At 35.3% G+C, this 22,949-nt stretch overlaps 1 protein-coding gene across 1 annotated transcript in view; it reads right to left on the bottom strand.

Moving 5' to 3' along the window:
- The window catches only part of heca (hdc homolog, cell cycle regulator), a 288,388-nt gene that overhangs the window by 25,898 nt on the left and 239,541 nt on the right, over positions 1–22,949 (bottom strand). Inside the window, exons 3-4 of the mRNA XM_074121957.1 lie at positions 6,445–6,633; positions 2,018–2,206 (exon numbers count right to left, since the gene is read on the bottom strand). Of these exons, the coding sequence (XP_073978058.1) occupies positions 2,018–2,206; positions 6,445–6,633 (378 nt within the window). The remainder of the gene's footprint in view (positions 1–2,017; positions 2,207–6,444; positions 6,634–22,949) is intronic.

The raw sequence follows: 22,949 nt of genomic DNA on the forward strand, positions 1-22,949 counted from the left end.
CCTTGCGAATCCCAAAAGACACTTGCCATAATCTTTCCGGCCGAAGGAATGGTCTTCGCCTTTTTTGGCGCAGATTCCCCCTTGGTAACACATTGTTTAGTTTGTTCTTTGGTCTCAGGAGTGTAGTGATGTATCCATGTTTCATCCACAGTGACGAAACGACGCTTAAAGTCCTGCGGATTCTTCTGGAACAGCTGCAAACCGTCCTTGCAACACTTCACACGATTTCGTTTTTGATCAAGCGTGAGCAATCGCGGCACCCATCTTGCGGATAGCTTTGTCATGTCCAAATGTTGATGCAAAATATTATGTACCCGTTCATTCGAGATGCCCACAGCACTAGTAATCTCACGCACCTTCACTCTTCTGTCATCCATCACCATATCATGGATTTTATCAATGATTTCTGGAGTAGTAACCTCAACAGGGCGTCCAGAACGTTCAGCGTCACTTGTGCCCATATGGCCACTCCGAAAATTTTGAAACCACTTATAAACTGTTCTAATCGAAGGTGCAGAGTCACCATAATGTTTATCAAGCTTCTCTTTAGTCTCCTGAGGCGTTTTGCCTTTCATAAAGTAGTGTTTAATCAACACACGAAATTCTTTTTCGTCCATTTTTTGAAAATCACTCGACTTCCTCGAATCAAACGAATGCCAAACACAAAGAAATAGACCGATCTGGCTGAAACTTGGTGTGTGTTCTTCCAAGAGATGCTACTAACTAAACATAACCTCGATACGCGCCAGTAGTGCTACCTCTCTGACTTTGCACGGACTTTTCAAACGACCCTCGTAGTGCTTTGATTTTCTTCTATACTTCTGCTGTTATTTTTCGGAACCGTGATGCGTGCATCCCGCGTCATCGGAAGTAGTACTGTACATGAGCGACGCAGCGTTTTGTGGCACCGCCTCTCACTGACCACCGATGAAAGAGATGCTCCTTTCGGAAGTGCGGCAGGGGCCGGATAAATGTCATCAGGGAGCCGCATGTGGCCCGCAGGCCGTAGTTTGGGGACCCCTGAACTAATACAATTGAGAATTTGAACATAATCTTCTACTAAATGAGTATGTGATGAAAAGTTTCAATTCCTTCATCTTCTTTAAAGGAAACAAAAACAGGAATTTAAGTTAGTTGGTCCTTTTTTTCCCCCACATTGACTTAATCAAACCGCATTTCCATGACCAGTCCTCAAGCACTTGAAGTAGACAAACTGAAGAATCAAGAAGAAAGCACTGTGAAGTAATAGAAGATTGCTCTGTGGGGACTTTGGTATTCTTCGACGTTGAATTAAAAGACTTTTTCCCTTCTTTTTGAATGTTACAAAGTAAAACTTTTCTTCTTTTTTTTATGGAGAAAAGCAAAGAAAAGGATCAAAAGAGATGCTCTTTCTACCATGTGTAATATCAGTTTGTCCAGGTAAAGGACGGGAATGTCACATTTAATCATTTTCCTTTTTTGTCCTGTTAAGATTTTCTACTTTCCTTGTTCCTGCCCCCCTCCGTTCAGGAGTACTACTTGTGCAAAGTCTTCTTTCCACTACTAAGACTTCTACATCTTCTCCAATAGAACGTAATTTGTATAAAGAAGGGGTAAACGGCTGGTGATTAGGTTGCATTCAATCCTGATGACGTCTGCCGTCAAACATCAAACGATGTCAGCAAATGGGGCTTCCAATACTTTCTTTTTAGTCTCATCGCCAAAGCATCCTCCCTCTCTTTAGTTACCATTAACATTACCGGAAGATCACAAGTTATCTCCCACTCGTCTCGTTCTAATTCGTTCATTAATTGTAATCTACTTTTTCTCCTAGTGGGCGAGGAAGATCTGATTGAATTACTAACACGTAGCTGGGATTACATCCGTAATTTTTTCAAAGAGCCGTTTATTACATTTCCTTTTTTTTCTAATTTCCAGTCAAAGAACTTGAAGATAAAATCAAAAAGTAAATAACTCCAAGCAATTAATGCTCGTACACTTTTTTTAGCAAGAATTTAAAAAAAAAAAATTAAATTACCTTGAGTCGTTCAGTGCAACAAGGCATGGCGGCAAAAATATCATACGAATACATGGTACCTAATATCAAGGACGATCCGTCCCATGCCGAGGAACAAAATCTACATCGTAGCCTCCTACCAGGGGCCCACGCTTCCAAGCAGCCCATACATACGCACGACAAATACTGAGTTTTCCCTTCAACTTTCACCTGCAACAAATAGAAAATCATTCTAATCATTATCACATAATAAATTAAACTTAAAACTCAAAATTAGAAATTTGTTGCAAATTGAGAGCAACTGCATTATATGCCAGAGCGTGACCCAGGAGTTCATAATACATGATGCAAGAATAGTGACGTTAGGGCTTAGAAGTACTACCGAAAAATATTCACCCATTAAGATACGATAGTTTTGTTGTAAGAAAGAAAAGTGAGGAATTAAGAGGTGTTAAGAGGTGATGCACCTGAAGAGAGGTTCATATGGTTACATTTCATTGTAAGAATGAAGGAATATCTAGAGTCACAAAAACAATTGCTGAAGGAACTCTAAGGAGGAACAAGGAAGAAAGGAAGGCTGAGGAAAGTAGGGGAAACTAAAGAGTTCGATAGAAGTCTGGAAGCAAGATGATGAAGAAGAGTCGGCGAGAGCGAGAGGTCCAGGAAGTCTGGACCGTAAGCTCACAGAAAAACAAGATTAAGTTGAATATTTTCCATCTTCCAGTTAAGTACCATGGACGGAAACATGGCCAGCAAACATACTTAACTACAAAGTTCTAATATTAAACATTAAATAAAATTCAAGGCCCAGACCAGGAATCGAACCGAGTACCACACTATATATTAGCTTTACAGGTCTCGCCTCTAACCGCACTGCTACTGTGGCGCCTGGGAACTGTTAGTACATAAAAGCACACTTGAATAAAGTTTTAACGATTAGATTCTTTCTGTAACTGCTTAAATTAATCTGAAATAAATTAAATTGGGCAAGGGTTTAATTTATTTAATAATTTAATATAATTTTTAAAATCCCCCACACTAGACTAAAAAGAACAGATCTAAACAGACGCTATCGACTACGCTCCACTTTATGTCTCCAACCTGACTATACACACTGACCTTAACATTCCTTTTATCGCCCAAGTTGCTAAAACACGATACAGCAAACTCCACTTCAACCTGCTCCACTTCTCATATAAATCCTCTAGCTCCAAAATCTTTCTTTAAGAACTCTTCCTGACAACCAGGACAAGACGCCTTAAGAGACAGTGGCCTCGTGATCTCCTCTCAAGTGAAGAGTCACTAACAGTCAAATGTTTTGGAGCAGGTTGAAGTTACCACTGGGTAACTTCTCCACTCGTTTGCTTCATTTGTTACTCTGTTATCATTGTTACTTATAGCGCCAACGCGCTGATTGTAGCCAAAATAAGCGCCAACAAAAATACAAAAAAAAAATTGAAACAGATTTTCAAGAAAAAGCGTGCATCACGATATTGCCGGCGTTTCTTCCCCTTTTTGGTGGAACCGCCCTTTAATACAATCAACAATCAATCAATATTTGTTGGTAAGGTATCAAAAAGGCGTGAAGAAATATTTCCAAAAGGAAGCCATAAATCAAAAAATCAAATTTCTCAAAATTATTTTGTTTCTATCCGCATTTGGTTTTTTGGGCACCCCAAAAATTTATTGATCTATACGATCACAACAGAAATCAGTGGGACTGTTTGCACGAAGTAGTATTTCGTTAAATAAGAGAAAAAAAATTCTCTCTTAAGAAAAAAGAAGGCGTGGAACTAGGTCAAAGCAATGAGGATGATGTTTTTACAAAATATAAAGAGCTGGATAACAACGACCGTTCCTTTCTGGTCGGTAGAGAATATTGTAGGCTCTAAAAAAAGGTAGTGAATGAAAAACTCTTGAAGAAAGAGATGCTGTTTGAAGAGAGAAGGAAACAGAGGGGTGAACGCTATGTGCAGCATATATATATAGTGGTTTTTGAATTGTGAAGGATTGGCAGAAAGAAAGGCGAATCCGGATGTCATTCATATAACAGCAAGCTAACAAGCCCTTCTCTCGTTATATATCCACGACCCCATGGGCTGCACACAAAAGGGGTCCACCAGTACTGGCAATATACAGCATCACTGAATGGTATTAAAATAAAAGAAGAGAAACTCTCCCTTCAGCGAGTAAAACCTGATTCAGGAAGTACAGCAGACTCCGGAACACCTTCGGGCCGTATTATTAACATCTGCTTATAGGTTCTACTTCTTCAATATTCCATTCAAGATAGCATTGGCTCCAGTATTAGTGAAATACAATTTTAATTAGAAAAAGAGGACCTTCTCGTGGCGATTTTACAAAATTCCTAAGTTGTCAAATTTCCAAATACAATATGAATCTTCAAAAAATAAATAAAAAAAGAAGTATCGTTATTCACTTGTCTTTTCAAATGCAATATCTAGAATAGAAGGGAAAAATTCTGTATTTCGTGTGATTTAACACATTACAGAGGTTCTGTGTTAATAATATTTAAATAATTTTTTAAATTAATAGTAACTTGGAACCCCCACACGAGATTCAAACGAATTGTCCTCAATCTGAGGTATAAAATGTTGAAAAGACTATTAGACAAATGTTCTAAACTGACCCTGAAGAACAAAAGAAAACTATACACCGTACGTACGGAAATCGTACAACTCTGCGGAAGTGCCAAAAAATCAAACATCAGCCGACTTCAGACCTAACAATCTAAAATTCTAAGAAAAATAGTTTTTTCATCAATACAAATCATTACAACCCTCTGATCCACAACATGTCTACAAAAACACTTCCTTCAAATCCACAGCGCAGACTAAAGCGGTGGTGGCCACGCGATCATCTCAACATACGATATACGACGTATATCGCCGATCACCTAGGATGGTTGCTGTGTAAGCTTGCCAACCTCGCGAACTAATGGCTTACATCACTGGATGGTCGTCGTTCACTCCACTCACGGCTCTTGGTGCACATGCTTGTGCGCGCACGTGATGTAAGTGCATATATAAGTATGCGTGCACGTGTATTTGCGCCATTTCCTTACCCTCATCTCTTTTGCTTGTTGTATCCATTATAGTTGCAAAATAAATAAACAATTAAAATAAAAGTTAAATAATTAAAATAATATAATAAAATATACTAGTGCGAGTCGTATGATTTAAGGCGCGTCAACATCTCAGGTTATTGGCGCCCGGAGCTATTTTTCAGTGCACTCTCGTTAGACAACCCTGCCCCATCATCGGACAGTGAGCTGTAAGAAGCTCCTAGGAAGAGAAAATCTAAGAGTCAAAGCTGCTGGATTCGAACCCGGGATCTCCGCGTGGGAATTCAATACGCTAACCTCATAGCTAATGTCTTCCTTTATTATTATTACTAATCATTGTTAAGATATAAATAAAACTATTATATCAAATTATTTGTAGCATGGTTAACAGGTAGCAGACACTTTTCTGTAACAGATCATTACCGCGTCATACTTACAGGAGTGTGGTTTCCATAGAGACTATATTCTTGTGATGTGTGTAATTAATAAGATTGAAGTGTTACTGAAATACATGCTATCAAGATTTGATGTGCTACAAGGGAAGCTGTGCCCCTCCACGCTAGCTTGTAGCAATAGAAGAGTACTTTATGAACGAGGGATTTTGTTTATTTGCGAGGAAGATAATAAAAGCTAAAAGTAAACAAACCTGTGAAACTCTTTACTGTTATTGTAAGAGGGTAAAATGGTTTTTGAGAGGAGCGGTTGTATTAGTGTGCCGCCGGTGGTTGGAGAAAGCTTCTGAAATTAAGTGTAACTTTGAAACGTTTTTAGGGGTGGAACATAAGCGGTCCAAGGGTATAACCAGTAGAGGGAAGGTTAAAGAAACAATTTAGTGATGCTGTTCCACACAATTCTATAAAAGTAACCCAAACTTTATCCTCTTCACTTGCTGAGTGTTAAAATTAACATGTTCACTCACTTGTGATACCTATTAAATATAGATAGAATGTTATTCTTAAATGAAATTTGTATTTAAGTAAATATTCAGAGTTTTGCAAAACTTTCGTTTTCATACAAGTTAATTCTTTTTTTTTGAAAGATTTGCTTTTCTTTGAGTACTTAGTTTTGAACGTTTGTTGAGTAGTCTTTTTAACATTTTATACCTGAAATTGAGATCAATTCTTTTGAGTCTCGTGTGGGGGTTCCATTTTAGTCGCTTGTCAAGATGCAGTCCGAGATATCGTACTCGGACGAAAAGGAGGGAGAGTTTTCTTATTTAGAGTGGATACTATGTTATCTTATTCATCTTAGAATTTTCTCTAACATTTAATGCAATAAAAACCAGATTTTTCTATTTAATATTTCACTAATTATAGGATTACTACATACTCGTATTTCTATTAAATAAAACAATATAATTTACCTCTAAACAAGATTTGGTGTACTGCCTAGGGCTGAGGAAGAAAGTACCATCGACTAGCGGATATCTGTCATAGACTAGCATGGGCGCCCTGCATAGTATGCATATCACTCGAGTCATGTGCACTCCTGCCAGAGTGGACAGGATGAAACATCGGGTCTCGTCATTCCCATGATGTCCTTCATCCTCCATCTGCAAATAATATCAATAATTATTGTTAATATAGTGTACGATAATTGCTCAATGAATCAAATTAAGAGTACTTAAATTTGAAATTTCAACTACGTAAAAAATAGTTGGAAATCATGGACAATCTTAACAAAAGTTATGGTATTTTGACCAAAAATTATTAATATTTTATTGGTAATCGCAAATAACCATATAAACGTGAGTAATTTAAACAGTCTTACTAATTTGTCTATCCAGCATTCCAACAACAACAATTGAAGATGAATTTAACAAAAATTTATTCTTACAGGATAATTATAAAATATTAATATTTAAATAATGCTAGCAGAAGGCTTTTATCGCCCTTCAGGGCAATTCTTAGAGAAGGGAATTGGTAGGTTCCCTCCTAAGTAACACTTCAATATAAAGTAAGTACGGCCCTGAATCTTATACTCGTATATTGTGATAAAGGGATAAATTTGTTACTAAACTTCTGAGATTCAAGATTTGTTCACTTTTATGAAATTTCATTGAATAATGCATTTTACAAAATTTCTGTTAACTCCGTATTATTACGTCACATACATGTCCATTAGTTACTATTCTTTTCTAGCATACTATTAGTAGGGCATTCTGTGAACAGATTTGTGTGTCTAACGTGTCATTTCAGTTCAAAATGCATTATCACAATCAGCTAACAGTATTCAATTGATACCACGAATTCATTAAACTATATCAAATTTAAAAACACAGATACCCTAAAAGTATGCAATCACACAGCTATAAACTATGTAACAAGTACTTATCAAAGAATCATGATTAGCAGAATAACAGAACGTTGAATTGGTGCACAAAAGTTGTGAAGTGACAGATTCCTTTTTTATTTTATCCGCTAAACAGAGCTCCCATAGGTTTCATCAACAGAAGAAGAACAGATAAGTGAAACTACTAGAACAGTACGTATTAACCCTCCATCGGGCGAAATAGGTTTGTAACACCATAGGACCCAACAGATGTTAATTTCATCAAAAATGTTTTGGAAAAGTATTAAAAATTTCAGTTTAAGTTTTTCTTTAAAAAAAAAAAAAACTCGTAAAGTGGAACAGAACATTAATGTGAATAGAAAAATCAGTGATCCCTAATTTTGAGTTTCACATTTATGAATGAACGTGTAATGTGGTTTATTAGCATTATCCAAGAAATTTTTTTACGCATTGATGCCCGCAATGTCCAGAAGAGCGAAAGAATGACCATGAACCATCTCCGAACGTTTCTGTAACGTTCACCACATAACACCACATAACTCAGGAGTAAAACACCGAAAGGCCGTTTGGTTAGAAGAAGGTAAAAGAGGAAGCTACTGAGGGCCATGGCTCATTCTAAGAAATTCCTGAGTTGCTATCAATAAGAAAATGCCCTCTTCATCTCACAGATTAAATGCGCCCGATGGAGGGTTAATTTGATAAAGACTAATACTCGGAACATTTGAACACAAAAACAAATTACAAAATACAGAAACTAAAAAAAAAGAAAATATGTGAACAGACAAGACATAGATTTTTCGTACACTCTCCGTGGAAGACAAACTACTAACTACATAACAGTACGTCATGCGTATAAGAAAACTAAGATTCTACACTTCCCTCTTAACAAGTATCTTTATCTAAACAAAAAACAAAAAAAAATATTTTTCAGAAGCTAGCAGTAGTTTGAATATACTATTTGTTATTTTTTTTTTACCACAATTCACAAATATTGACGCCCTCTTAAATGTAATTAATCGGAGCAAAAGAAAGTTTTTGAGAGACTCTACTCAGTGGTATTGGATTCTTTGATTCTAAAATGCTCTCAAAAAATGTACTGTACTCGTTTACAACTCAATTTCGTCAACACAATCATCATATTTCTTAAAGCAGCAAGAATGAATGTACAATAACAATTACAGAATAAATAAAATGCAGTTTTGGTTATTAACCATGGTTATAAAAAGTGCATTAAAATATCTAATACTTTGCGATGAAGTGAAAAACTGTTCCATGAATACACTTCTCGCAATTTCACGTATGAACGCGAGTGAACTCTATTACAAGCTATGAATAAAACATTTAATAATTTTTTAACAAGTTTTAGCCGTATTATTATAATTTAATTTATTTAAACGAAAGCTCCAGAGTTATTGAAGATATTATGCTAAATTCTTAGTTCAATCTAATATTATTAAAACCAGCATAAGATTTCAATTTTTGTTTGTAATTTCAATAGTTATGCTACTTTGTAATTTAAAAATTACCATTTTGTTGCGCAAATATCTTTGGGTACAAGATTGAAATGGTTGAGGATTATCGGAGAAGACTTGACATAAAATAGAAAAATGAATGCGGTTACATTATTACTAAATTTAATTGGTTCTATATGCCTATCAAGCCAGGCATTCAAATGGTACAGTATCGAGTTGGATAATTTTAAGTCGATTTATTATACTATTATAACTCTCGATTTAATCAAGTTTACTTAAATTTTTATGGCCTAATATTATGACCTAATTTAATAAGAAGAGATATTATTTGTCTAGAAATACAAAATATAAAATTATGTCTTATGTAAGGATTATTATTTCAATTTAAGTTGATTTCAATGTAATTTAAATAAAAAATTGTAAAAAAAAAAAACAAAGAAATCAACTGAACAAAATTACTTACACATATAACCAAGCATGACAAACTAATAATAATTTGATTTGGGCTCACACAACAAAAAATTGAATGGAAAATATTTAAATTTAACATTTTTATTAATCTGCGTGAGAACAAAAAAGATTGCAAAGTTTTGTAATAAATAATTAAGCATAAAAAAAGTTTATTCAACGAAGGAATGGAGGTATAAAGTAATTATGTATAATGATGGTGTATTTTAGAAAAATAGTTTTATTAAGCTTTTTTGTTTTGGTAATACGTGGGAGGCATTGTAATTATTTACGCTAATAGTTCAAATTAACCTCGGTGGTACATAATATCAGTTAACATTTAAACAGGTACAGTTCTCAGACTAGATGTTTTTGTATAATGTCCTAGTACAGCGTTACCCAACCTGTGGTACGCGAGTTGCTGGTTGGTGGTTCGCGAAAAATAATCAGTAATGGCGTACATAAAAAATTAAAAAAAAAAAAAATCAAAGCATAAAAATATTCTTTCCTATAATTCATAAAAATTATTTTAATTAATAATATTATACAGTAAAGTTGTTAATATGTAGAGTAATAAGGTTGGTCTATCTCAAGATATACGAGAAAATATAATACATTTAACAGAATTAAAATTGTCTTTCATGGAGTATTTTCCCAAACCCGAAATCACAAATGATAATTGAATTTCAAACCCCTTTTATAAAGAAAATTTAGGAAAAGCTACATCATTATCAATAAAAGATAAAGAAAATTTAATAGATTTATCATTGTGACAGAACTTAAATGATAACTACGAGGGTCGTTTGAAAAGTCCGTGCAAAAAGAAAAACTACTTAATTTTTTGGGGTAAACCTTTTTTATTTTTCAACATAGTCTCCTTTTAGGCTTATACACTTCGTCCAACGCTGCTCTAGTTTGTTGATACCTTCCGAATAATAGGATTTGTCCAAGTCTGAAAAATAGCCATTCGTTTCTGCAATCACCTCCTCGTTTGAATAAAATCTTTTTCCCGCCAGCCATTTCTTTATATTGGGGAACAAATAGTAGTCCGAGGGAGCCAAGTCTGGAGAATAGGGGGGATGTGAAACGAGTTGGAACCCTATTTCCATTAATTTTGCGACCACAACTGCTGAGGTGTGAGCTGGTGCGTTGTCGTGATGGAAAAGGACTTTTTTGTGGGCCAGTCGTAGGCGTTTCTCTTGCAGCTCGGTTTTCAAACGGTCCAATAACGATGAATAATATGCACCTGTAATAGTTTTACCCTTTTCCAGATAGTCGATGAGGATTATTCCTTGCGAATCCCAAAAGACAGTCGCCATAATCTTTCCGGCCGAAGGAACGGTCTTCGCCTTTTTTGGCGCAGATTCTTGGTAACCCATTGTTTAGATTGTTCTTTGGTCTCAGGAGTGTAGTGATGTATCCATGTTTCATCCACAATGGCAAAACGACGCCATTATTATTATTATTATTAAATTATCATGTGACCGAACTTAAATGATAATTATGAAAAGATCTGTTTAAAGAGACTGATTGTAATGAGTAAGCTCTATCCAAGCAACATTAAATTGGTACTTACAGGTAGTTGAATGCTTAAAAGAAATTAATTTAGAAGATTTGGGCACAAATATAATAATCCTAAAGAAAAACTTTGTAAATTAATTAATAATTTTGAAGAGAAAAATATGTACGCAATTTTTAACTATTTTAAAAAAGTTTTAAAACTAAGATCTTACATTTTACAAAGTTTATAAAGTGAACACGAACTTGGAACTCCTTTGTTACAGATCCATTGTATCGCTTATACATATAAAGATAATAATTAATAAAATAGAACTCTCGGAATAAGAAATTTCACGAAATACAATCATTTTTACCAAGTGGTACAATTTAGCATGATGTACGAGGGTGAATCAAATATTAACCGGACTTTTCTTATTGACGCTCCCAAGGTGAAGTGAGTAACGTGACGTCATAATATATGTTGGTTGACTATGTGAAGTGAAGGTGAGTAACTTGGTCCGGCTCGCCAGAGCAGTTTGGCTGTTAGTAGCACCATGTCTAAATAAGAGGTACCCATATCTGTTGAGCAACGCATTATTATTAAATTCCTATCCCGGAAGGGCGTAAAACCTGCCGAAATTTTGCGTCGACTAACTGCACAGTTCGCTGGAAAAACGTTTTCAAGGGACCCAAGTCTACGACTGGCACAAAAAATTTCCGATGGCCGAGAGTCAGTGCAAAATGAGACCCTTGCACGCCGACCTCGAAGAAACATCAGTGAGACGCGAATATTCTTGCGATCCGTGAGATGATTGAAGGAGACCGCCAGCCTTACAATATGGGAAATTGCTGCACACGTTGGAATATCGTGTAGGGAGTGCCCAATCAATCATTCCCGATGATTTGGGTTACCGAAAAGTGTCGTTAAGGTGGGTTCCTCGCCTCTTCACGAAGAGCAGAAAGCAAACCGTCTTGCAGTCTGTGAAAGATTTTTGACACGATATCGAACAGAGGGAGATGCTTTCTTGAGGTCACATTGTCTCCTGTGATGAGACGTGGGTGCATCATTACACCCCTGGGAGGTCATCACTTTGATGTCGACGATAGTGTAGAAACGTTCGTGCGCAATTGGCTACTGACACGACCAGATTCATTCTTTGATGACGGAATTAAAAAACGTCCGATTCGATGGGGAAAATGTGTAAATAAAAGAGGAGATTATTTAGAAAAATAAGGTCTATTCAAAATTGTATTTACTGTACCAATAAATGTTCTAAAGCAAAAGTCTGGTTCATATTTGATCCACCCACGTACTACGCGAGTCAAAAAAGATTGGGAAACGCTGCCCTACTATATGGTCTGCCAAAATGCTATATTAAATTCACAAAATGAAAAAAAGCACTTCAAATAGAGGAAATCTAAGGGCTGGATTAGAACCCGTGGTTTCCGTGTGGGAACCCAGCTATTCCTGAACTAATCCCTTCATTATTATGTAATTACTCTTTTTTTTTTTTTCTTCGGAACTCATTTTGAGAACCGTTGCTATAAATTGTTAAAAATATTAAAGATGGGCATTTTATTTATTTGCATTTGCAACAGAAAAGGAAGTATCTTTTGAGTTTTAAATAGTTATTTGAACCTAACTTTGATAGGAAGAAGAGAAAAAAGGTTATACTCGTATCGTAGGACATGACAGATGTGTGATTCTCACATGTCGGAGTAAAAATTAAGGTTTCCACTAACCAGAACATGTTCTGTCCATTTTCTTCTCCAAGGAACAACTCCTTACTTACAACCACCTTTAAAGAAACTACTCCCAAGGGTGGAAAAGAAACTTCTTATTTAAGATTTACCGTTAAAACTTCTGGAAAGTTTCAATTTTGTTGTATTGTACTTCGAAATAAAAAAAGAAGTAAAACAATCAGGTGTTCTACCTCTACGTACATTCACTTTGCTAACCGCAATTCCCAAAGTTCTGATGAGAGGGTCCAGTGTGTTTTTTGGGGTGTAGTTGACTATAAGAGTTACCTGATCACTTAAAGCGTAATCTTTTTTTAAAAAAAATCTCAGTTTTCACTGAATTTACCAAATTATTTTGGTAAATAGAAGGTTTTACGCATTTTTTTTTTTTTTTTTGTAATAGATTACAAATGTTTAGCAATTTAAAAAATATAAAGGGTGTTCATTTTAAGACGGCTCAAAATGCACTTCATGCTTAAACGGTTAATCTGAGCAAAAAATTGTAGAGGAAAAATTTGAAGCCCGTCACCTCTAGTTTCAGAATATGTGACAATGATTTTTAGATTCCTGTCCGCGTACGCAGCAAAGGCGCGTCCAAAAGTAAGAGTTCGCAGTTGACCCCCATCTTCATATACACAGTTTTAAAGAGTATAAAAAAAGTTATGAAAGAAACCGGAAACTGCAATTCGATATCTTTAAAAATTAAAGGTGCTAGGCCATTTTTCCAAAATCTGGTATTTATTAATCATATTTCAATTTTTGAACTTGTTATCAAAGAGAAAGAAGAGCACGCGATAGGTCATTTTTTTTGTATTTTTTCATCCCCTTTCTACTAAAAATATTGCCAAGGCAGTAAAGCTAGTATTTTTCCTAATATCGGGAAATAAGTCGTTTTCCGAGTGATTTTTCTAAGAAAAATCAAATGTTAAGAGCTTTAGATGTTCTCAAGCGTACGCAAAATGACTAAAAATTAATTTTACATCTGTTACAAACAAGAAGGTTTAATAATTATTTGGTAATTTTGGGAGAGTTGCGTTTAATTACTAAAAAAAATTGGAAACTTCCTGCCACATATTTAGGTGATCAATATCTTTCATGTAAAGGATCAAACTTATTCCTTAATTTATCAAATAATGCACTTTACTCAACTTGTGAAGCATCTACAGTGCCTTCAAAGGTGCCTCCTCAGATATAGAGAGCAGTTGATAACCTCCTGGCTAACCTGGCTTGCGAGCTGGAGGAATGGGCAGTTGGTTCCCTCAAAGTACCGTTTTATAATGTTGGATCTATAGTGAAGCCCACTAAAATTTGGCAAACTTTTCCAAGTTGTTGAAAAGTATAGGTTAAACCGTTGAAAGTTGTAGTAGGTGATAGTCATTTTGACTAAACGCAACAGACTTTTTGTTTTGTTTATTTTAAGTTAAGTTTCAAAATTTAATAATGAACACCAGTTTGTGTTTCTTTTTATTTTCCTTCTAGCAGGGAAACTCTGATTTTACGATTACGAAAATAAAGAACAACGAGAGACGTCGAACTTTCACTTTAGTGAGTGAAAGAGATATTAACATTGCCCTCCCAACTATGAGCATTCTAATGTATCATTAAAAGAAGCTGTTAAATAAGATGAATGGAAGAAATAACTAAAAGACATCTGTTGAAGAGACAAACATAAAAGAAACTTCTATTAAATATGTCCTAAATGTGTTCAAAGTTCTAGAGAAAGTTTCAGCAGAAATGTGTTCGTAAAACAAACAAGTTTATTGGCTAGAGGTGCCCAAAAGTTTTTAAATTTAAGATCCAAAATTTTGTACAATAACGATGTTTGACTATTTAATAAGACTATTAATATTGACCATTAATAAGACTAAGATATTAACTAAGACTATTTCTCATAAGATCATGTAATTAATGTCTCAATTTCTCTCAATAATAATAAAATAATACCTAAAATAATACTCGTAAAACATCGACATACAAAGTGGCAAAAGAGAAGTTCTTACTAGTATTCTGACCAAATTAATAATTACAAAATAATAATAACAATCCTCTTTTAAAGAAATGTAGGTTAACATCCAAAGATGTTATCGATTTCGTAACTCGGGACCCAGGAGATTGTTTTCCAAAAAAAAAATAATATATTTACATACAACTGGGCGCCACGGTAGCCGAGCGGTTAGAGGCGAGACCTGCGAAGCTAATATGTATTGTAGTACTGGGTTCGATCCCCCGGTCTTAGGCCTTGGATTTTATTTAATGGTTAATAAAAGAAATTTACAGTAAAGTATGTTTGCTAGTCGCCTCCGTCCACGACACCTAATTGGTAGATGGACGTTAAGTCCCGCCTGAAAAAATTGCCGATTACTTTACTTAATTACAAAATAATAATAATAATAATAATAATAATCCTCTTTTAAAGAAATGTAGGTTAACAAACTAAAAAAACGTTCTTGGTCAATGTAAACATGGAACTTGTATACATTTATTATTAGAAAATGTATATATTGTGTCAATTCTTCAAATACACGTAGGATTTTAAAAGTCTGGTACAACAGATCGGCTGTTGTTAGGCTAAAGATTTGTGAAACACTACCAGCCTTAAACAAATATGTACCGTTAGGGACTGTTCTCGCATATTTTATACAATATATACGTGTATAAATCTAGCTGTATGTAATGTAAACAAAGTCAAACTGATGAGTAGAAAAAGTTGCAGTAATAAATCCATTTTGGCTTTCTAGACATGCCACGCCTCCATGTGTATAAGGTTTTTGCTAAGTCCCGTTTGTGTTCATGTTTCCCAGAGCCGTTAAAAAGATGTCTTCTTTATTGTTTCCAACTGCAGTTTAAGATAACAAATTAAAAACAAGAACGGCACTAAATTGATCATTGGTACTATTTAACATATTGACATTTCAACCATAAATAAGATAATGTCGAGGATAAAGAAAGCTGATTCATGTTTTATTTTGTTTTTTTTTTTTAGACAGGACCACTTTTGGAACAAGATAAAGAGAATATATTGCATCTCCACTGGCCTAATGTAACGGAGAATGAAGTGGGAAATAAAAACAATCTTAAAGAAATAAACGACTTGCAGGTAATCTACTTTTGAGTCCTTTCAACAAAGAATCCAGAGGACACACTTAATTTAAAAGAAAATCAAGGATCACAAAAAAAAACAATGTGTTTTCACTTAAACGGTCAAAATTCGAGAAGAGTACTATTTCTTCGATTGTAAAGTAAACATAGTCTAAAAACTTTTAAAAAGCAATAAGTAAATCATCTTACCCCAATGGCAACATTGAAAGACGGCTTCAAGGATTCACTAACTGAGTAATCCTAACAAAATTTATTCTTTGAGTAGCTTATGCTTTTTCAATTATTTTTTAAGAAGTTTTAACTACAAAATCGTTGAGAAATAGGCTAAAAAATTTTACGAAAAACTGTAGAAAAAAAGAATTCAGTAATTCGTGAACGTTCGGTTGAATTCGTTTAAACTTTAGTGCTGAAAGTGGCAAGAGTTATCAAACTGAATATCAAGATATTTTTATATTAAATTGGATTGATTCAAACTTCTCTCTAGAATTCTTGACAAACGATTTAAACTCTCACTACAGAATAAACGACTTATCTACACTATGATACTGAAACCTGCCTGGACTTACGGTATGGAACTTTGGGGCTCCGCCAAAGCTTCCAGTATCTATAGAATCCAATCCTTCCAGTCAAAAACATTCCGTAGAAGAAGCTAATGCTCCTTACTATGTCTCTCTAACTCCACCTTGCACCGAGATTTCCTTATTCCCTATGTTTCAGAAGCTGTAAGATCCCGTTAAATTAAATTCCATACATCAATCACCTCACATCCCAATCCTCTAGTAGCTCAACTTACCACTCTACCAGGAAATCCTCCCAGGCGGTTGAAGCGCAGGTGGCCACGCGATCTTCTAAATGAAGTAAGAGCCAATGTACAATAGTGAACTTTACCACTTTGGGAGTTTCACCAATGGGTGAATTCTCCCCTCATGTATTCATCTATTTATTCGGTTATCATATTGTATCAGCTTCACTTGTTGCAGAATTATACTTCAGTTGTGAAAATAAAGTTAAAAAAATGGTTTTTTCTTTTCCTAGGTGACTGTTACGTACTTCGGCAAAGATGTCGGCAAAGAAACAGTTATTAGGCTGGCAGTGTTTTCTGGCGACTTTAAGTGAACTATGTACGTTATGTATGTACGTATGTTATGTATGTTATGTCTGTGAATGTGGAAGTATCTGTATCACAAGGCGAACACTCTGGGTATGCCATGGTTTTAACATTTTACTCCCAGTTAGACCATCTACTTGCCTACACTGATGAATTGAATGCACGATAATCAATCATTAAAGAGCTAGTTTACTAATAACAGGAAGTACTATGCACAATAAGGTTCAACAAGTTCAATAAAGCGACATTTCCAATGAGTTAATTTTGCCCAAAAGCATTTTTGGAGTGGCACTTAAAAAGTTAATAAATTTAAATCTCCACCGATTTTTCGAAATACTAACCATAGAATCTACAATCTGGCAGACAAACATAAAGATCATTTCGTAAAATTATATATTTTTTTTGAAGTTATGAAATCTCAAAACGAATATTTTCGATGAAACGTAGATATTAGAGAATTAGCTTCCTCTTATATTAACAGACAAAGGATCAATTTTTTTTATTGTTTTTGACATTTTTGTTTTGTTTTTTGCCCTACATATTTAGCAAAGAGTTTTATGTGGAGGGTCTTGTCTAGCCACCATAAAAACCAAACGAATCATGTTCATAATTTTTGTCGTTGACAGCAAAGCTAAAACTACTCTGCTAAACAAAACTAAAAAAGCCAGAGAAAATAGATTGGTTTCTTGGTCGAAATACTTATCAGAACGTTTATATATACTACAGATACAGTTGCATGTGAAGCTGGCATCTTTCCCAAGGACTTCTCCCTCCTCCCTCTTAATGATGCAGCAAAATAACCCCCTAAAAAACTATACCATGCTCCACCGCCTGCCTGTTAGCATATCGCAAAATAACTTAACGACCAATTGCAAATTTACACATGACCTGCATCAACTGTTTAGCTCTTGGCAATGTAAGGGTTTTCTACGTCGTTCACTGGTTTACTATGAATATGTCTTGTCTAGTTACTAGAATAGATTTGTTGGAACTGCAAACTTTACAATTTTAATTATTTATTTATTTATTTTTTTTATTACTAAACGGCTTTGCAATTGCAGTTAAAGATTGTCTTTAAATTTTGCTCATTGTTTTATTATTTTTTTAAAATCTGATTGAAGATTTACGCGACTTTTTTCTTATTACAATTTTTGGATGGTTAAATTATAGGAACATTTTAACACATCTCAAAAAGCCCAAAAAACAATTATTCAAGTAAAAAACTTGAGATCTAAATACGTAGTTGAGAGAAAATAGAGACATCATTGCAAAAAAATACCAGAAAGGTGAAAAGTCCAGTCAGTACTTTGGTAAAGCAATTCTAATCTTATCCACGATCTTGGAATTTGAACTACACATTTTGTCCTACTTTTACAATATAAAACTTGTAGATTCGTACATTATACTCAGTACGATTCTCTAGAGCAGAGGTGGCCAACAAGTCGATCGCGAGGCCAGTTTTGATCGATTGTCAATCGCTCGCAATGTCTGGAGTGGAATTCCGCGTACCATGGACTTTGAAGCGATTGTAGAAGACAAAACTTTCTAGCAATAGTTTAATGCATCCTGGGAATTTGCCAAACACTCCTACATTGCAGTTGATAAAAAAATTAAATTGCATTTTAATTTAGCAAAAATCTATCTTGAAAAAGTGTCGGAAAATAGAATTTTTTAGGTACCGCATGTACGGAATGCTGCTACCAAAAGTTGGGTCTGGAAATTTATTTTCTTCATGAGTCTATATCTCGAAAACTTAATAAGTGATTTAAAAAAATAATATATTTTACTTATCTACCCATACATCGCTGGAAATGCACCTTACACTGAAACACAGTGTATAAACATAGTATGCATTTCACACCCCTTCTTCCCTTTTAGACTACGCCTATGACAGCAAGTCGATCGCGACACACTTTTAAGATAAAAAGTAGATCTTATATACAGAAAATTTGGACACCCCTGCTCTAGAAAATAGAATAATCATCTCCTCTTCCTCAAAAGACTTCTTCTTCTTCCATGGCGCTACAACCCAATGTGGGTCTCGGCCTCCTTCAACATTGTGCGCCAGTCCTCTCTATTTTGCGCTGCCAATTTCCAATTTCTTACTCCCAGCAGGGACATCGCATCATTAGCCACACCATCTATCCATCTCATTTTAGGCCTGCCTACTCTTCTCTTATCAAACAGCTGTGTGTAGGGGTTTCGTCTCCGCCCATTCGGACGACATGACCAGCCCATCTAAGCCTGCCAATCTTAATAAATCGTACTAGGTCCATCTCATTATACAGTAGGCTTAGCTCCTGATTTGATCGCAGTCTCCACGACTCTCCCTCTTTTACAGGCCCGAAGATCCTTCTGAGAATCTTTCTTTCGAACCTTAGCAAACTTTGCTCATCACTTTTGGTAAGAGTCCAGCATTCCGAAGCATAGGTCAACACAGGACGGATAAGTGTCTTGTATATCCTTATCTTGGAAGTGCGTGATAAGAGCCTACTACTCATATATTTATGTAAACCAAAAAAACACCTATTAGCCGCAACAATTCTTCTTTTTATTTCGAACTGCATGTTATTGTTGCGATCTACCTGGCTTCCAAGATACACAAAACTATCCACTCCTTCAAAAGTGTGTCCTGCTACTGTAATTTGATTAAGTAGCTCAGTCTCGGTACACATATATTTTGTTTTTTTTCTTCATTAACTCCTCAAAAGACTGCTTAATTGAATTTGCATGCAAAAATTTCTTAAATAAAATTTGTAGTCGAACACTACTTCTTTTTGCCTTTTAAAGCCGAATCATTCTGGAATTCCATTTAGAGTGGTAGATATATCGCTTCCAAACTGAATCAGCGTGTTTCATACACGCCCGTTGGCCTTCAGGTAAGACACTGGGCCACGTGTATACTCGTCTTCAGTAGGTAAAGAGTTAACGAGGGAGGGAATTGTGTGTACGGTATTGTCAGGATCTCCCCAAAGCGCTATTTTTTTTTATAACAATTTTTTCTATTTTCATTTTATTTCAAAACGAAGTGGGCCACAAGAAATTACCTCGGAGGGCGCCAGTTTGACACTCCTGACCTAAAGGAACATTAGCTTTTATTAATATAAAACTATTTTAAATGTAATCAAATTCGAAACGTTACTTTCACAATACAATTGGATTGGTGTACGATCCTTAGATACACTTTAGTAGGTAATATAATTTCTTTAACTCAAAAAACAAATATCTGTGGACATAAAACCGTAAAGTTTGGTAAACATTTTTTAGTCAATAGAAAAGATATATTTTTATAGGTCATTAAATAAAAAAAAAAGAACGAACTACTGGCTCGTTCGCGCCATTTATCCCCTAGGTTTTAGGCAAGGAACAACTTATCCATGCGCTTTCCAACATGGCAACAGGGCGGAAGAAGAACAGTCATATACAGTTTAATATTCTATGGAGAGAGGGGCCATGGCTCTCCTGAAGAAATACTAGTACATCTTACGACATAAATTCGCCTGTAAGTTCGGTTCGTTTCGCTTCTACATTACTCTATCTGCTATCTGCTCTGTATTCAACTATCTCGCATTCTCATCTCTCCATCCAGCTTTATGGCCGGCTATAACGTCATACATGAAACATTTCAAGGAGTAGGGGATTTAATCCTAAAAACGTTTTATTATACGCCACAATTCTGTGCCGAGAGTGTTACCCATTTCTACAGTTTACTTTCGCACGATTTGCATTAATATGGCAACTATATAATATCCCCTAGTAATAACCATAAGTTTTGTAAAAGAATCATTAAAAATTGTTTATGCTATCTCTAAAATATTGGTGCATTATGGGCGTAGAATAATAGTGGCCATTTCTGAAATATTTATTACTGAAAACTATTAATTTTCGGCCAATCTAGACCAGTATTCCAACATTTCGCAGTAATTTATAAGGATAAATTACTGCGAAATGGAATATCCAGTCATCTAGCTCTGCACTAGTAAATGGTTATATGAGATTACAACCACTAAATTTCGGTCAGTCTAAGGCAGGATTCTAGAATTTTCTAAAATGTTAAAATACGAGTTGTGGCTATTAAATAACGAGACTGATGCTGCTACAGAAGAACTATGCATGCGCCAAATCCTAACGACCGACAGCTGTGCAGCATAAAGCCTTCTCTTTCGATTGCAGCGTCTCACTTGTTTGTAGAGAAATCTGTCTGACCGGAACCGTCGTTTGTGTAAGAGGTGTTAGTTTCTTTTTGCCGAAAACATGATACTACACATGTAGTAGAGCAAAGAATTGTCGTGAAATTTCACATGAAACTTGGTAAAACCGCTACTGAAACTTATCTTTTATTAAAAGAAGTTTTTGGCGATGAATGTTTATGACATGCGCGAGGTTTTAAGTTGTTTCCAAGATGGCCGAGAAGACGTTGGAGATGATGACCGCCCGGGTCGCCCTTCCAAGTCCAAAACGGATGAAAATATCAATTATAATCATTACTACCGTGAGGTGCTTGCATAACTCCGTAAAAGAGTAAGGAAAAACGACCCCCGATTTGTGGAAGAACAAGTCATGTGTTCACCATCAAGACAACGCGCCGGTCACACTGCATTGTCTGTCAAGACGTTTCTAGCCAAGTACAACATCCCAGTTTTAAGCCATCCGCCTTATTCGCCTGACCTGGCCCCATGTGACTTTTATCTGTTCCCCCAAAGTCAAATCTGCATTTATAGGAACACGATTTCAGCCCGTTGAACCTGTGAAAGAAAAAGCGGCACGCGTCATGCAGGAGCTCACAGAAAAAGACTTCCAGCACTGTTTCGAACAATGGTAAATTCGCATGGAGCGTTGTAGGGTTATGGGAGGGGTTTATATTGAAGGTGATAATAACTAAATATGTATAAATTTAAAATAAAATGTTTTACAGCAATAGTCTCGTTATTTAATAGACACATTTCGTATCTACTACATAAGCGCTCTTTTGCTTGAAATTGTTTTATCAATTTACAGGTCTCGATACAATTTGAATACGAAGTATTTTATCCCCCCCCCCCCCATTACCAAGTGTAATTAAAATGAAGCTATGCATTTATAAATAGAACAAGTTCACAAATTACAGTAGCGTAATTAAAAAGTTTGGAAAATGATATAGGAAAGTAAGATTTGTAATGTAACTTTGTACTTGATGGGGGAAAAGCCCCTAAAAGAGAAATTTGGTCGTTATGTTTAGACGAAGGAACAACAACTTTCCTGTGGAGCTGAGAATGATGAGAAGAATTCAATGTCGAAAATTAAGAGCAATGAGTTTTCAAATGAGTAGGAAATATAACGAAATGGGTTGGAAATACAATTCTGAGACGAGAAGATGAACCAAAAGAGTAGAAGAGTTGTAATGTTGCCACTCAGGTTTATAATTTTTGGAAGTAGTCTCTAATGAACTCAATAAACCTTTGTATGAATTTTTTTTGCGCTTAGATAGTTAGATAAGATAGTTTGTTATCGAATTGAACAACTCGATACCATTTGACAGTTTGCCACTTTCAGTTGAAGTACTGTGACTGTTTTTTACAACTACTTTGTGTATTGTCTGCAAGTGTAGAGCGAGACGGTAACTTAAGTGAAGTGGGAATTTCTAGATCAATTGTTATAAGTCAAAAACTGGTCAGGGATGCAGTAGACATGCGGTACTACGACGGGAAACAAAATCAAAGATGTTATTCAGCTCTGAGAACCTTTGTAAAAATTGAGCTTTTCAAAATTTTCTATTTTTGATTTGCAGCGTTCACAAATACTCCACGCACTTATAGACACAAACAAAAACAATATATAGCGTTTTAAAAAACATTTCAGAATTCAAGGGAACTTCGATTATTCTGTGAAAAATATAAAATTAAAATTTTGGCTGAATCGCAATTCTTCTTCAATTTTATTACTGGAATAAAAATAAAATGAAAAAAAGAAAGTAACACTGATAATACTTAGTAATGATATCAGTGAAAGCTTAGTAATGATATCAGTGAAATAGAACAAGTGATATTTGGTAAAAGACAGCACGACAGTAGATGGCTTTAAATGTTAGAAGAGAATGCAACTAGACAATGTTATTAAAGTGAACGATCACGCAGAGCTGCATGTTGTACGTGTTATTAAGTGCATTATAGCAGCAAAGCTGTTTAAGCCTGCAGTTTGTAGATACAGCCGGGACTGGCTGCTGTTAAATGC

Source organism: Rhodnius prolixus, unplaced genomic scaffold (assembly GCF_049639745.1).
Source record: "Rhodnius prolixus isolate KJV_2025 unplaced genomic scaffold, Rpr scaffold_8, whole genome shotgun sequence".
In the NCBI taxonomy this organism is placed as follows: domain Eukaryota; kingdom Metazoa; phylum Arthropoda; class Insecta; order Hemiptera; family Reduviidae; genus Rhodnius; species Rhodnius prolixus.